At 33.0% G+C, this 15,520-nt stretch overlaps 1 protein-coding gene across 6 annotated transcripts in view; it reads right to left on the bottom strand.

Moving 5' to 3' along the window:
* Nucleotides 1-15,520, bottom strand: part of LOC126743543 (uncharacterized) — a 245,398-nt gene that overhangs the window by 190,686 nt on the left and 39,192 nt on the right. For 4 of the 6 annotated variants that reach the window (XR_007662924.1, XM_050450699.1, XM_050450684.1 and 1 more), the window contains exon 2: nucleotides 4,626-4,877. The exons of 1 other annotated variant lie outside the window; for it this stretch is intronic. Coding sequence is in view for 3 of the 5 variants with exons in the window: in XM_050450699.1 (XP_050306656.1) it covers nucleotides 4,626-4,877 (252 nt within the window). In the remaining 2 variants the exon portion in view is untranslated. Of the gene's footprint in view, nucleotides 1-4,625; nucleotides 4,878-15,520 lie in introns of those variants that run through there. One more of the 6 variants, XM_050450726.1, reaches the window with a different exon arrangement.

Here is a 15,520-nt window from a genome sequence, read left to right on the forward strand (position 1 = left end):
CCATTATTTGCATATTTCTTATAATAGAATGTTTTTAATAATCTTATTTTGTGTTTTTCTATGTGTTATATTTCTTTACATTCTTTTTGTTAATGTATGAACCAATTTGCCAGTTAAGGGTTCTTACAACTCCACTTTAAATAAACACATCAAACTGTATGGCGCCCATAATTTAAAAGGTAAGCATCTTCAGAATAATTCATGCCAACTCAACACCAATAATCAGTGCTCTTGAGGTAAGCTGCCATTAGCAATGTGTCATTCTATTGAAGACTTTAAACATCAGTATATTTCTATAAAAAACAGAAATTTAATAAAAAGTGGTTACAAAAAATGACGCCCATGGCGTGGGGCTTGAGTGCTGCTTACATTTTCTAAAAATTTTTAGTAAAACATCAAAGAAAGTTTCTAATTACCTTTGGTATTTTGCCTGTTTTTCTATTTGTTTATTTTAGATGCAGCTATAGTGTTTGGTTTTGCCATGATATTGGACTGTTTTAGTTTCCTGATTTTTATTTCAGAAACCTACACTGTGTCTCTTCTTTTTCAAGGTTTTTACTAAAACACATTATTTCATTTGATACATTATTTGATCCCTGATTTTGACCGGACCATTAAATACTATTTCTTTAATAGCTAAACATTATTGCTTTGTAAATTTTATTTTGATTTGCGTTTTAATAGCTATTTGTCATCATGGTTATATCCGAAGATAAATATTTGGTTAACCGTGAACTTGATTATGATTTGAAGATTCGCTGTGTATACACTGATCGGTCAGTGGCAGATGTTTTAAAATTTGTTCGCAAGTGTTTAGTGTCTGGTGCACAAAAAATGTAAAATTTACCTAAGATAGGTAAAATGGCAAAAGAAAAAGAAGTTAACTTGCCAGTACAGATTATTGCTCTAGATTTTATTGGTCCTTTTCCTCGCTCAAAGAAAGTCAACAAGTGGTTTTTAGTGGTGGCTAACTGGTTTTCTAAATACAGACTGTCAAATGTCTTACTAAAGTAAACATAAGTTTCTTAATTGTTTTTGTTCTTCATAGTGTCTGATATCATTCATAAGATTTACAAGACAAGTGGTTATACTAAATGGTTTCCTAAACCCGGATTGACATTCGGGTATAATTTTATGGGAATTTAAGAATGAAATAATTTCATATCATATAAATCATACATATGTCTCTCTCTAGCACCTTAGACAAGACAGGTAGAAAGAAGAAAGGAACAACAAAACCACAACTACTGCTATTAGATATTATATCGATTGGGATTTGCATATTTCTGAAATACAACAAGCCACTTAAACTGCTGTTTAGAAAGTTACAGGTTTTTCCAAGTTATCTTATGTTGGACCGCCACATTCCGTTCTCTGGCGAATATTATTATTATTATTATTATTATTATTATTATTATTATTATTATTATTATTATTATTATTATTATTATTATTATTATTATTATTATTATTATTATTATTATTATTATTATTATTATTATTATTATTATTATTATTATTATTATTATTATTATTATTATTATTATTACTATTATTATTATTATTATGATATCTCAGCCAATAGGCTGGATAAAATTCAGCCACCCCCGGATGCAAGTATCAGATTACCTGCATTTAATTCGGATTGTAAGAACGTTACCCGTTGTGTATATTGGTCCTTAATCCTGGTTTTAGCTTGTTTATCTTCGAGCAGTCTGGCTTGTTGGAATCCCAAGTATTTGTAAGTCTCGCCATTCTTCATAGCCTGAATTATGAATATGTCACCATTTGGGAGCTTAACTTCTCCATTCACAATGACACCCTTCTCGATGTTTAAGGTTTTGCACTTATTAAGACCAAATTCCTTATGCAGAATTTTTGCGTAATGTCCAGCTGCAGCTGTCGCATTTGCTGTTGCTTTGCTGCGTAAAGCTTTATATCATATATGTAGAGGAGATGCGAGACAACACAATTGGTGTTACTATTGGCGGTGATTTTAAAACCATATTTGGTGTCATTTAACATGGTAGATAGTGGATTTATTGCGAGGCAAAACCATAATGGACTTAGAGAGTCGCCCTGGTAAATTCCCCTGCGAATAGATATTTTGTCCGTTGTTAAATACTTACCTTTTAAGTTGAGGTGTAGGTTTATCCGCCAAGTTTTCATTATGGTGAAAGGAAATGTAATTATGGTGGGGTGAATTTTATAGATCTCTAAAACTTTAATAAGCCAAGAATGCGGCACTCTGTCGAGGGCTTTTTTATAATATACGAAGGCAGTGCATATATTTTTTTGGTTGTTCTGAGCATGCCAGAAATGTATGTATGCTGGTAAATTTTTTGTACCAGAAGTTCTGGATACTATCAACTCCTGGCGCTTTCCAATTGTTGATAAATTTAATTACCTCTGAAATTTCTTCGGCTGCTAGTGCCTCAAAGAGCATCGCTGGGGTATTTACCTTGTCTTTTCCGATATAATGCATAGAGCATTTTTATGTTCTTTTGGGTTTGACTACAATGATGACCAATAGCTCGAAAGATTCTCTCTACTTGGCATGGCTTGACTGTTGTTGTTAGTCTGAGATCCTAATTTCCTGTAGAACACTTTTTGATTATTATTAAATAGGACGCTTAGTTGTTTTCTTTTGGTGCATTTTACGTATCTGGATAACCGCTTAGCTTTAGCTTTTAGTTTTTGCTTAAGCACATCAATATACTCACACACATGCTGTTGATCTTCTGGATGCTTCGTATGAGTATCGATTTTTTAAAAGATTTTTCTAACTCGGTTTCTAAGGCGCCTAGATGGTTTTGGGTTTTTATGGAACTCGGTGAGTCGACTTAGTTCTCCCCGAATATTATCAATCGCGTCCTCGAGTCGTCGCTGCCATAAAGGTTTTAAACTTTTGTTATTATTAATACTACTACACTTATTCCTAGATGGGTAAACTGGTTGATTATTAATGCGAAGCACTGCCACTGCTCCGCAGTACACAAGTGAATGGAGTCATTCTAGATTGTGACAGTCCCTGGTGTTATCCCGTAAGAGAGCATTTACAGCCATAATAATATCATTAGTATCCTTACTTGTTCTGAGTTTTGGTAGTATCGGGCATATCGGTTTGAGTGTTATTGTCTCTAATCGGGTTGATGTCATATTCGAATTTGTTTTCCTGTACGCAAGTGTGGTCTTCATCGAGTTTATTTACTGTTGGGGGAAGTTCTTTCTCGTTCTGGAGTTCAAAAAGCACTTCCGCTCGAATCTGCTGCGCTTCCTAGGCAGTCCAGCTTTTGTGGTCAACGGCAAATTAACTTCGCTGCAGAAACATCAAAAGCTAGTGGAGGAGAATCGTTGCTGTATTGCTCTGGAGTGGGTTCGCAGTAGCACTACTTGGCGTCACGCTGCGTCTGCCGCTAGCCGAAGTGGACGGTAGCTCATTATTCGGACAAGTCCCGCTGTCAGAAGCCTGAACGCGACAAGAGGTTTTGGTCGCCTTTTACGTATTCTATGCCCCGCACCCCAGACGGGATTTATTATTATTATTATTATTATTATTATTATTATTATTATTATTATTATTATTATTATTATTATTATTATTATTATTATTCTTTTTTAGCTCGCTTGTCATTTTCACCAGCCTGAAGGCAAGAAAAATTTTGCTATGGTAGATTTAGGAACTTTCGAACAATGTTGCATGTATTCAGTATAACAGATTTCTGTATAGCGACAGTCGTCCTGGAAGAAAGACTTTTCTTTTGGGCTTTGTTTATTAAGATTATATCTGGTCTGTTTGAAGTCAGCGTCCTATCGGTCAAAACAGTTCTGTCCTAGTAGAGGCGAAAGTCATCATTTTCAAGTACAGTTTCTGGTTTGTACTGGTAATAGGAGCAAGTTTCGCCAATTAGATAAACGAAAAACAAATATCTGTTCAACCTTTATACACATCTAACAATAGATTTTTTTTGTTGCAGCAATACGAGAAAATAAGATTTGTCGGTTGTTGCATACAAGATACCACAAAAAAGTTTTGATAAGTTATTTACCGAAATTATGCTGTTAGTGGTCCCTCTGTAAGTTTAGTCATAAGAAAAAACGGACTCTTGTTTCTTATATAGAAACGTATCATCCATTTTTTCTCTGAGAGACCAAACGAAAACAAAACAAAGGTAAAAACACAAAATCACGGTCTCATCAAATCCATATAATTTTTTGTTAGTTGTAATGTGATCGGTGTAGGTCTAGGCCTGATGATGCTCCGATAGGAGCGAAACACGTGTAGCATTTAAAAAATTATATGGATTTGATGAGACCGTGACTTTGTGTTTTTACCTTTGTTTTGTCTTGTTTCTTATACTAGAAAACGTTCCTATACCGAGTTATATGGCAAAATCTTAAGTGCTTTTCAAGCAATAAGGAAAAATAGAATTGCAACTTTGACACGCTGTCGCAAAGTATCAACTTTTGGACTGTGATACATCTGAGTCAATTCACATATTTTGGTTTGTAGTATCTTTAGTTTCAAGATTTCCGAACCATTTAGAGGCACCCGGTTTATAATAGCTCAATTTATTATTTTAAGGAATATATAACTACAAAAAATAAAAGAATAAAATACTCACTTTTGTTCTCCATCTAGTTCGACATCTAGATCTGCATTTACTAGAGGTTCATAAATGTCACAGATTTTAGCTGCTAGTTGACATCCCCTAGTATTGCAGCATATTTTAGTAGCTAGTAAAAACTTATAGGTACTCGTAGTAGGATCGTTAATAGGACAAAGTCCATTCTCACAGCAAAACCTTCGTTTTTTTAGGCCAAATGCCTTTGCAAATTTGTCACACGTTGTAATATCACAAGTGTCCTTTAATATTCTAAAATAAAAGTAATTTTATATTACAAACTAAACGTTAATTATCTATGAAATTCCTAAATTTTTATGTGTATAAATATCAAACCTAGACAGTGAAATCTATATCTATATGTAAAATCTATATCTGTAAGGCTCATATAAGATATTGACGAGCTCCTTGTGCTCTGTAAAAATACCCTTTTTTGAAATTTTTTTATAATTAAGTTATTTTATTGCCATTTTATCTTTTGTACACTAGAACCACATTTTTTTTTATTATTACATCTTGTTTATTTATAAACTTTAACTTGGATTATTTTTACCTTTTTAAACTGATACAGTAGAATTCATTTATTTTTAAAACTAAGTTAAAAAATTCAGTTTGTAATGTAGAATTTAAATAGTAAGTCATGTAACTCCAAAGGATACCACTAAAAACAGAATTAAGTGCTTTTTAAAACAATGTTGACCCTTATTTCCATTTAGGATTCTAAAAGTGACTACCCCTTCTAGGGAGTTGAAACAAAAAGTAAAATTGAAATTGAAATAATAAAATTGAAAAATTGTAATTCTATATATATATATATATATATATATATATATATATATATATATATATATATATATTATATTATTATTATTATTATTATTATTATTATATTCTATATATATATATATATATATATATATATATATATATATATATATATATATATAGAATTAGATAGAATATAGATATACAAATCAAGGAATCAACACCAGAGATGTTGATTCCTTGATTGTAATGACTAGTTTTTTCAGTTTTTTTGTAGGAAATTGTGTTTTGTTGGAAAATATTAATATTAAAATAAAAACGGATTTTGATGGATTATAGCCAGGATTATAGCTTTAAGTATCTGAAGAAAAAAATAATTTTCGTAGGTGGCTGAGCTATGCCAGAATTAAGCGTAGTCAACAGCAGTCAGCAGTTAGTCAAAGCAGTGCAGAGTAAACACTACTCAACGTAGAAAATTGTAGATTATGTGAAGAAATAGATTTTTATAAAGTTATTAAAATGCTAAGCTTCAAACTTCTTAGAGCCACCAATGAAAATTAATTAAGAAAAATCTGAAAAAGTTGCTCAAAATGGGTTTTATCTTTTTAAGCGCAGCGCAGACAGTACGGATTTCATAAACGGCAGAGTTTAGGATCGGCAAAATTCGACGTAATTTAAGTATGCTAAGGGTTGTTTTGGAACATAACGCTATCATCGATCTTTATTGGGGAAGGACAATTTAAATGCACTTGCGTTGTAGACAGTAGTCAGATTAATTTTTATCAACAGATCGTAAAAAAATTATCCATGATTTTGCAGCTGAAAAATCAAGACTGAAAGAACTGAAAGATCTGAAAAATCAAAAACCTTTGAATATGAATGTTGAATAAAGGGCTTCTGACGGACATAATAGACACCAAGGGCTTCGAGTTAAGCTTAAAGTGAGTCCTGAAGATAGATGATGAGAAAGTTCATTTAAATAATAAAAGGAATTACACTGTTTGATAACGGAACAAAGCGATCGTTTTAGAGGGCTGCGTTGTTTGTAAGACCATGGATGGTGAAAGAGTCATGGTAGAACCTGCAATGCATGACGAGGCTGCTGATCGACGAATAGCAATCAAAAAAACCCTTGTATGTGCTAAAATAAAAGTCTGTGTTGCTAAAACAATCAAGCAACGGAATCATAGCACGGAATTAGAAAACCGTTCTATAGTTTCTGCAATACCTCGACAAGTTGTGTATGTGGATATTAACCGGAAAGCCATTCCGAAAGGATTAGGAAAGTTAAGATTGTCGTCAGGTCTAGGTCTAAGGCAAGAACAAAGAAGTAGGCTTGAGGCATTTGGTCCACAGATATTGAGATGTTTTTGATATTATGAGGAAAGGGTAGACCAACATAGTCCAGCATAGAATTAGTACAGAAAATGCTTGTCCCGTTCAGCAGGCAGCATAAACACTACCAAGAGAGGCTTAGGCCGAAGGCTTATAACATTGGTGCATCATAGAATTATCTAGCACTCGGAAAGAAATACGACTCGACCAGATTCTGCGTAGATTACCAGCAGCTTAATAACGTAATTAAAAGGGATCTAAACAGCTATCTTCTTTCTCGCACCCTGGCTGGATCGAGGATCTTTTTTACACTAGCCCTCAAAAGTTGATACTGACAATATGAGTTGGCCCTTAAATATCGGGAAAAGACAACTCTCAGGGGAAATGCTGGATAAGGCCAATTTAACCCCATTTGAAAACTGTAATCCTTTCTACTTTAAAAACCCCATAAAAACTACAAGCGATAAATCTACAGGATGTTACCATACTTAGTACTTTTTTTTACATACTACCATACTAGAGTACAATCAAATTATTGAAAAATAAAAATCCTCAGATTGCTCAAATCAGGCAAAAAAATAGTAAAACTGCGACCGCTTGCATTCTTAATAATGTCCTAGTGTCAAAAATTGGCTACCTTAAAGCAGAAGCCGTTAAATATATTAAAATAATGAATTTACTTGAATCAGACATCAACGTGAATTCAAACATAAACATGGAAGCGTACTAACGTCCTCCCTTTTTAAATATTGTACGTCCTTCTTCATTTCATGTGTGTTGTATGTAATCTTAAATATTTTAAAAAATCATTTTAATTTGCGACATTGTTTTTCCCCCTACTACATTCCCATGCGTAAGTAGTAACCTAAAGTCTATACGGAATTTCTCCTTTAAGGGTATTCTTTTTGTTTTTTTTTGGAATCATTTAAATAACGTGGCATCACGGCAGGCGGACAGACCAGCATATTGCATATATGAAATTAATAGATTGTAATCTATTAATTTCATATATAGAAAGAGATAGACTTTGTCTAGCTAAGGAAAGGTACAGCACGTGTTGTTCGACTCGGTTGCGCGGTAAATTTGTTTACGCCGCTGCCAAAGCAACGGTATCGATCACCCCGATTTGCATATAAACAGTGCCGTTGCGTTAATTCTTATATTTGTGTTCTGCCTTTAAATTAAATTAAATTAAAAAAGGCGCGCTACTGTCGCTAATCGCGTGTTATTAGGGGACAAAACTTGGCGCAACTTTGAAACAGATGGAGTACTTTTCCTTAGCTAGACAAACTCTAAACAAATTATTTTTCTCTCAGTAAAAGACAGGCTGTTCGAGATATTGTTGATGAACTAATTTCCCGCAACATTATTGGAGAAAGTAATTCGCGTTTCAGATAGATAAAACAGAATGTGCCTAGACTATCTTCAGCTAAATGCTTACACAATTAAAAATAGATTTCCATTACCGCTCATAGATGTCCAGCTCGATCGGCTTGATTCGGAATGCGTTTTTACGTCACTAGATGTTTTCGGGTTTTCACTAAATACCTGTAGAGGACGACTCCATCGAAAAAACGGCCTTTGTTGCAACCGACGGCCATTTTAAATATGTTTAGATGCCATTTGGATTAGCTAATGCTCTAGTCGTTTTTCAACGAGCAATAAATAAAGCATTAGGAACTTTGAAAAGCAGTAGCCCTAGTATACTTAATGATTGATATATTAATACCGTCCAAGAATAATAAAGATTCAATGGTATCACTTGAGTTGGTTTTTGAAGCAAATAAAAAAACTGAATTTTTCTTGAATCTTCAAAAGTGCTACTTTTTCAAGAAAAAATAGATTACTTAGAAAGAGAAATATAAGTTGACGGCATTCGCCTTAACTTGAGTAAAGTTAAGGATCTATTAAATTTCGTACTGTGTGAAATTCGTAGGCAAATTTGCGACAAAGCGGCTATAACAAAATTAATCCGCACCAATGAACCATTTATTTGGTCCAAAGAACAAGAATGTGAACATGAACTGCTTGACTTCAAGACCGCTTTTATCAATTTTTGACCATTCCTTGGGTACTATGCCGCACACTGGTGCCAGCTCCATTGGATATGGAGCAATATTGGCACAAAAGAAAGAAGGAAATATCAAAGTTGTCGGGTATTTTAGTAAAAAGACGATTAAATATGAAGAAAACTCTCACTCTTACGAGTTGAAAATGCTCGCCGTAGTGAACCAACACCTCCTTAAGAACTAAGGCCTCTGAGCACAAATAAAAATTGTCGTGACGTCATCAAATGTAGGCTGGTGAGAAATGCCATTAGCGATCTGAAGAAAGTATTTAGCAATAATTTAGTACGTCGCGGCGAGACGCACGTCAACTCGTTCGTGTTCGGTTCCTTTCCTTTTGCATTCGTGTCTCGACTGTATCACAGAAGTGAAAAAATTACGAAATACACTACAGTTAGTACAGTCAATGAATGTTGAGATTGCTGCTTTAAATTCCAGAATCGCGACGATCGAATCTAATATAGATACCAAAAAAATAAGTGATGTTAGCAAAAAGCTAACGTCTCTGGAGCAAGTAAATAAAGATAGTAAATCCCAGATGAAATTAAAACTGGATACCTCAGACTTTGAAATAAAAGTCAATGGCATTCAGCAGAAACTAGATAGTCTAAAATTCAATCATCCTACGAATTACTTGGCTCAGGATAATGTAAGGTGTGAACTTGAGGCTCATTTAAATACCCACAGTGAGCAGATGACAGCAAAGTTGGACTCGGTTGTTCGAGTCATAAAGGAAACCAACACTGAACTTGTGCAACTACTTGTTTCCAATCTAGAGTCTAAAGAGTTAATAAGTAAAGTAGATGCAGACCAGTTCTAAAGCTTCGGAACGTAATATATATAAAACAACTCCTGGTAATATTTTACCCTCCACCAAGGATATAGTTGTGGGTTGTGCTGAGCCTGATAATATTGTTAATGTTAATTCTTTGCTCACTGCGGCAAAACCAACAACTGCTCTTCATATATCCAACCTAAATTACACTGTATCAGATGATATTTTAAAATCACATTTTAAAGATATAGTGCCTGGAGCAGAAGATGCCTTTATCACAGTTGTTAAGCTCAGAACAAGTGGAACATCGAATTCCTTTATGATCGTGGTACCTAACGAATATCTCAGCGTAATTACTAAAGCTGAGAATTGGCCTAAGGAAGTATATGTGAAAAAGTGGAGGTATATGCAACATCCATCTCGTCGCTTCTCAAACACAATTCAACAAAAAGATAAAAATTTTCGCCTAACAAGGGGTTCCAGAAACCACTCGTAGATTCATCTGAACAGCTACACCTGATTTCCCATCCCGACACGATGTACACCGATGTGACCGAAGTCTAGACAGAACTGGATTGTCGAAGGGTGGAGGTGTATTGTTAGCTGCTAAACGCGAGTTTAAAATGTTACCTCTAAATTTATCTGATTTGCTTCAAATTGTATATTCTATCGAGATTGTAGGTGCGCAATTCTCCTTTGACCATTTTACGTGATTTGTATTTATTGTCTATATACCTCCTGCTAGTAGCAAATGGGTTTATGATATGGTGTACGATTACTTTGAAACAATGCAATATTTGTGTGACAAGAAAATAGTTATAATAGGTGATTTTATTATCCCCAATTTTCTTAGTCACCAGCATGACTCTATTGTGAGATCAACTTTGGCTTTTATGAATATAATGGAATTCGTACAATGTAACGACGTCCTTAATGTCAATGGAAGAATTCTGGATTTAGTGATAACCAATTTGTCTGAGTGTGAAGTTCATTTGAGTAGTTTTTCTTTTGTTGAATGTGATTCTTATCATCCCTCATTAATTATGAATTTTAAGGGTAAATTACCTCAGACTAATAATTTCACCCACAATTTACTGGTACAGAATTGTTTCAATTTTAGACGTGCTCAATATCCCATGTTATGTAGTTCTTAATTGAAGCTGCTGACTGGCAGGAGGTGTTTGCCTCTTTTGATCCTAATGTATCTTGCGATAGCTTTTACAATACACTTAATGAAATATTTCATAGAGCAGTTCCGCTTAAAATCGTTTAAAAATATAAATTTCCAGTCTGGTTTAATTCTGATATTATAAAAAATATCAAACTAAAGAATTTAATTCGAAAAAAACTCAAGAAATACAAAACTCATTATTATGAAAGTCAGTTTAAAATAGTTCGAAGCAATATTAAAGAACAAATTAGGATTGCTTTTTTAGAATTTTCTCGAACAGCTGAAAATCGAATTATATATTATATATTGAGTCGGACCCATCTAGTATTAATGTTGGTATTGAATCGAGCCAGACTATTAACAACTCTCTAAATTGCTCTTATAATTTTTCGGAAGATGAAATTGTCACCGCCTTTAATAAACTAAAAAGTAAGTTGACCTCCGGTACCGATGGAGTACCAAGTCTTGTCGTTAAGGATTGTATTCGCGCTTTATCAGGGCCTATTGCCCACATATTTAATCTTATCTTGTTATCAACAGTTTTTCCCGATAAATTTCCCGGGAAGAATATCCCCGATACTCAAAAAGGGACCGAAGAACGACATTCAAAATTACAGAGCTATATCGATCTTATGTAATTTCTCCAAACTTTTTGAAATAGTTCTTTATAATAGAATATATGCCCATGTCAAATTAGACATAGCACCTAATCAATTTGGTTTACTGTCTTGTCAGAGTTTACTGTTTGCGGATGATATAAAATTGTTCACAAAAATAGATACTGAAGACGATTGCGAATTCCTTCAGGTAAATCTTAACAAAGTAGAGAATTGGTGCAATGTCAATAGACTATATTTAAATGTTAATAAATGCTCTATTCTCTCATTTTCTAGAAAACTGTTGCCAATCAATTTTGACTATAGATCAAATAATGTTGCGTTGGCCAGAGTGGATGAGGCCATTTATCTGGGAATTACTTATGATGCAAAATTAAGTTTCGCTAAGCATATAGCAAAAATAGTTTCTGACTCTGCCAAATTGTTGGGTTTTGTTTATCAAAACTGTCGGCACTTTGAAAATATTAATACTTTAAAACTACTTTTTTTCACTTACATACGCTCAAAAATAGAATACGGATCTCTAATTTGGTACCCAATTTATAGCTACCTGATAGATGATATTGAGCATTCAGCGCAAGTTTATGAAGTATCTCTGGTTTAGAGAGGAAGGTGTGTGTGAAGGTTTTTAGTCAATTATACTTAGATAAATTTAATATTATACCCTTAGCAAAAAGAAGAGAAATTCATTCCATAAAATTCTTATATAACCTTATTCATAACAAGATTGACTGTCCCAGCCTTTTGGCTGGATTAAATTTACGGGTAGGCACTTTAGATGATTTTATTTAAATCCCGCTAGGACTAATATTTTGTTTAAATCCCCTATTAATATAATGTGTCAGAATTATATTAATAATAATTTACATGAACGGTTCGATATTTTTGTTGACAGTTTAATGTCCATTTTAGAAGGTATTAGATAAATAGATGATGCAGAGTATTTCTAGTATGTATATAGATAGTCTGTTTAAGTGCATAGAATGTTAAGCATTTTGATTTTTCATTTTTATACTTATTTTGGTAAATATGTTTTTTTTTAATTTTTTTTCCTTTTTTTCCGGTTTAAAAATAAAGAAAATACCCGTTTTCAAGTTTCGATCGTTTATGTGTGATCGTGTTGTTGTAAAGGAACCCCGTTAATATGACGCTTAAGTGTTGTGCACCAGGATGCCGCCGAAATTACGATAACGGACCAAAAGTTTATGTTTTTAGTTTCCACAAAAACGCTGAGTTAAAACAAAAATAGTTTCAAGCCATTCCGCGAGATGATTTAGTACCTAATAAAAACACCAAAGTTTGGACATTACATTTGGCTCCTGGGTGCGTACGGATAAATTCCGAGGATTTTGTTACAGGTAGGATTATTTCAGTCACTTTGAAAAAAACCTCACTTGAAGGAAAATGTTAAACTGTTAAAAAAATCTATTATTTCGTAGAAGTAGAGATGAAGAATCTAAGCAACTAGAGGAGCAACAATATCTTAAAGCATTAGAGGAAAGTAAGGAAGATTGCCTTGCTTTTAAAAAGGCCTGTTGTTTTGACACTTTTAAAGAATGTTTAAAACTATTCAATTTTTTATATTAAAAAAGGATGATTTTCAATAAAGGCTCGTCCCAAAAATTAAAATAAACTATTGAAAATTTGACATTGTTTAAGCTATAATATACGGTATGGCCCAAATTGGGTGTACATGTATGGGTATCCTGAAAACTATAAGAGATAGAAAATTGGTTAAATGGGTAAATATGTAGGGCATTTAGTTACAAATTCAGTGCTGCTTTTAGAACGATTTTATCTTTTTCCGATCTTAAAATATTTGGAAAAAATCAAAAAGTTGCATTTTTGAAAAGAAAAAAGTTGCATTTTTTTGCTTAATGAAAAAGCTCTTTTTTTCCCTTTAAAATGATGTATCACTTTTTATGACATTCTTTTCTGCTGAAATTAAGAAATACTTAATTTCAGCAGAAAAATTATTTGGACCAACGAGACGTTTTTTAGCAACTGCGGAGTATTCAACAGGCATAATCGTCATTTTTCGGTTACTGAAAATCCTCATGAAGTGGCTGATCGTAGGCTACAAGTAAGATTTGGATTTAATATGGTGTGGTATGTAGGGTAAGTTAATTTAACATGTTAAGGCAATCATTTAACAATAAACCTATTGCGAACCGCGGTGCTGTAAATTGGCCAGCTAGGTCTCCAGATATTACACCCCTGGATTTTTATCTTTGGGGATATGTTAAAAATAAAGTTTACGAGTTTGAACCTCCTACGACTCTCGAACAACTATAGAATAGGGTTCGGAATGTCTTAAATAATTTTAAATAGAAACACCCATTTAACTTTTTGACGTAAACATAAAAGAATTTGATAAAGTGCTATACATCATTTTAAAGTACAAAAAATATCTTTTTAATTCAGCAAAAAAACAAAATGGCCGCCATAAGAAAAAAAAAGGAGTTGAGAATGGAATCTCAGAACCGAAACTTCGAAAACAAAAACTGAATTCAGGTATGCGTTGTCCTTAAAAAGTTGTCCCAATAATGTTTTTACAGATTTTAAAAATACGTTCAAATAAAAAAAAATACAGACCTTTTTCAAAAATGCAACTTTTTGATTTTTTCCAAATATTTCAAAATCGAAAAAAGCTAAAATCGTTCTAAAAGCGGCACTAAATTGATAACTAAATGTCCTAAATTTTTCCTCATTTAAACAATTTTCTATCTCTTATAGTTTCCAAGATACCCATACATGTATAGCCAATTTGGGTCACACTGTATATATACACCTTTTAATAACATGCGTAATTGTTATAGATTCACTTTTAAAGCTAGAGTCATTTTTCTATGGCCAATATGTTTATATATCAATTTATAATTCAAAAGCATCATTTAAAATAAATTCTTTGAGTCAACTAGAAACCATCATAGATATTATATAGACACAATGGATAATACATTATATATTTGTGTTCTGTAAATAATATAATATATGTTATTCCCTTTGGGCTTACTTAATAATCTGGCCATTGAGTTTCCAACAACTAGTACTAGTAACTGAAGATGAGATATTGTTTTCCCAGCCTGATTCAAATCAACTTAAAAAACAAAAAAACTAATAAAATGTTAATATTTGTTACTGATATTCTTTTAAATCTTAAAGGCTAGTTGAATTTTCAGATAGTCTAAAATTTGTTTCAGAACAATTGACTTTGCTTAATGCTTCAAAAGAGAGGTTTAGGTACTCACTCAGTACAATTGTCTTATGCTCCATTTTATTTACTATTAGCCCTCAGTTATATAAATCAATCAATTTCAATCAATCAATCCAAGCAATCAATCAATTTCAAAGTTTGCCTAAAAACCTAAATAAAGACCTTCAATCCATCGGAAGTATGTGACCGTAAAAGAATAAGCGACCACCTTAATCAATCTAAAAATGCTTCGATCAGTGCTAACCAAAAACCTTGTAATAATATTGAGTTTGCCAACGAAGAATTTATATTGATGCACTTGAGATGATAACATGCATCTCGGAAAAATAAAGTACGAATTTCAAGACCCATTTGAAGTCATGGATTCTACTGCTGAGGGCCTCTAAGAGATAAAACGTGTTGGAAAGACCACCATTACAAAAAAAGCTGCTAAGGAGCAATTAAGAAAAAGGCCGACTGATTGGTCCCTCTTCGTGAATATGACTGATTTGCTGGATATTCTAGACAACGATGAAGAGAAAGATAGATACAAAGTTGGTAAAATACTCTGTACAATGTAACGTTTATGGCAGGTCTTAGAAATGTAAATGTTGTATGGAAATATTGAAAATATTGATTTGAATAATACTTTTCAGTATTATTAGTGTGAATTAAATTAATACTAAAGTGTTAAAAGCAGGGACGCTTTACACTGTTGTTAATATATAAGTGTTGAAGGCATGGACACTTTACATTGATGTTAATGTATAAGTGTATATGTATGTGTATAACGATTAAAGGTTAAAAATATGTTATTATTGTATTTACATTTTTTTTTCTTCTTTTTTTTTACAGCATCGATGTCACATTACTGAATGTTTTGTAAGCAAATTCATAAAGGTGGGCTTCGAGAGCGAAGTCTGTGTCAGAATGGGCCAAGTTAGAAACCGATATATAATTTCTTTTATTT

Source organism: Anthonomus grandis, chromosome 1 (genome assembly GCF_022605725.1).
Source record: "Anthonomus grandis grandis chromosome 1, icAntGran1.3, whole genome shotgun sequence".
Taxonomy (NCBI): domain Eukaryota; kingdom Metazoa; phylum Arthropoda; class Insecta; order Coleoptera; family Curculionidae; genus Anthonomus; species Anthonomus grandis.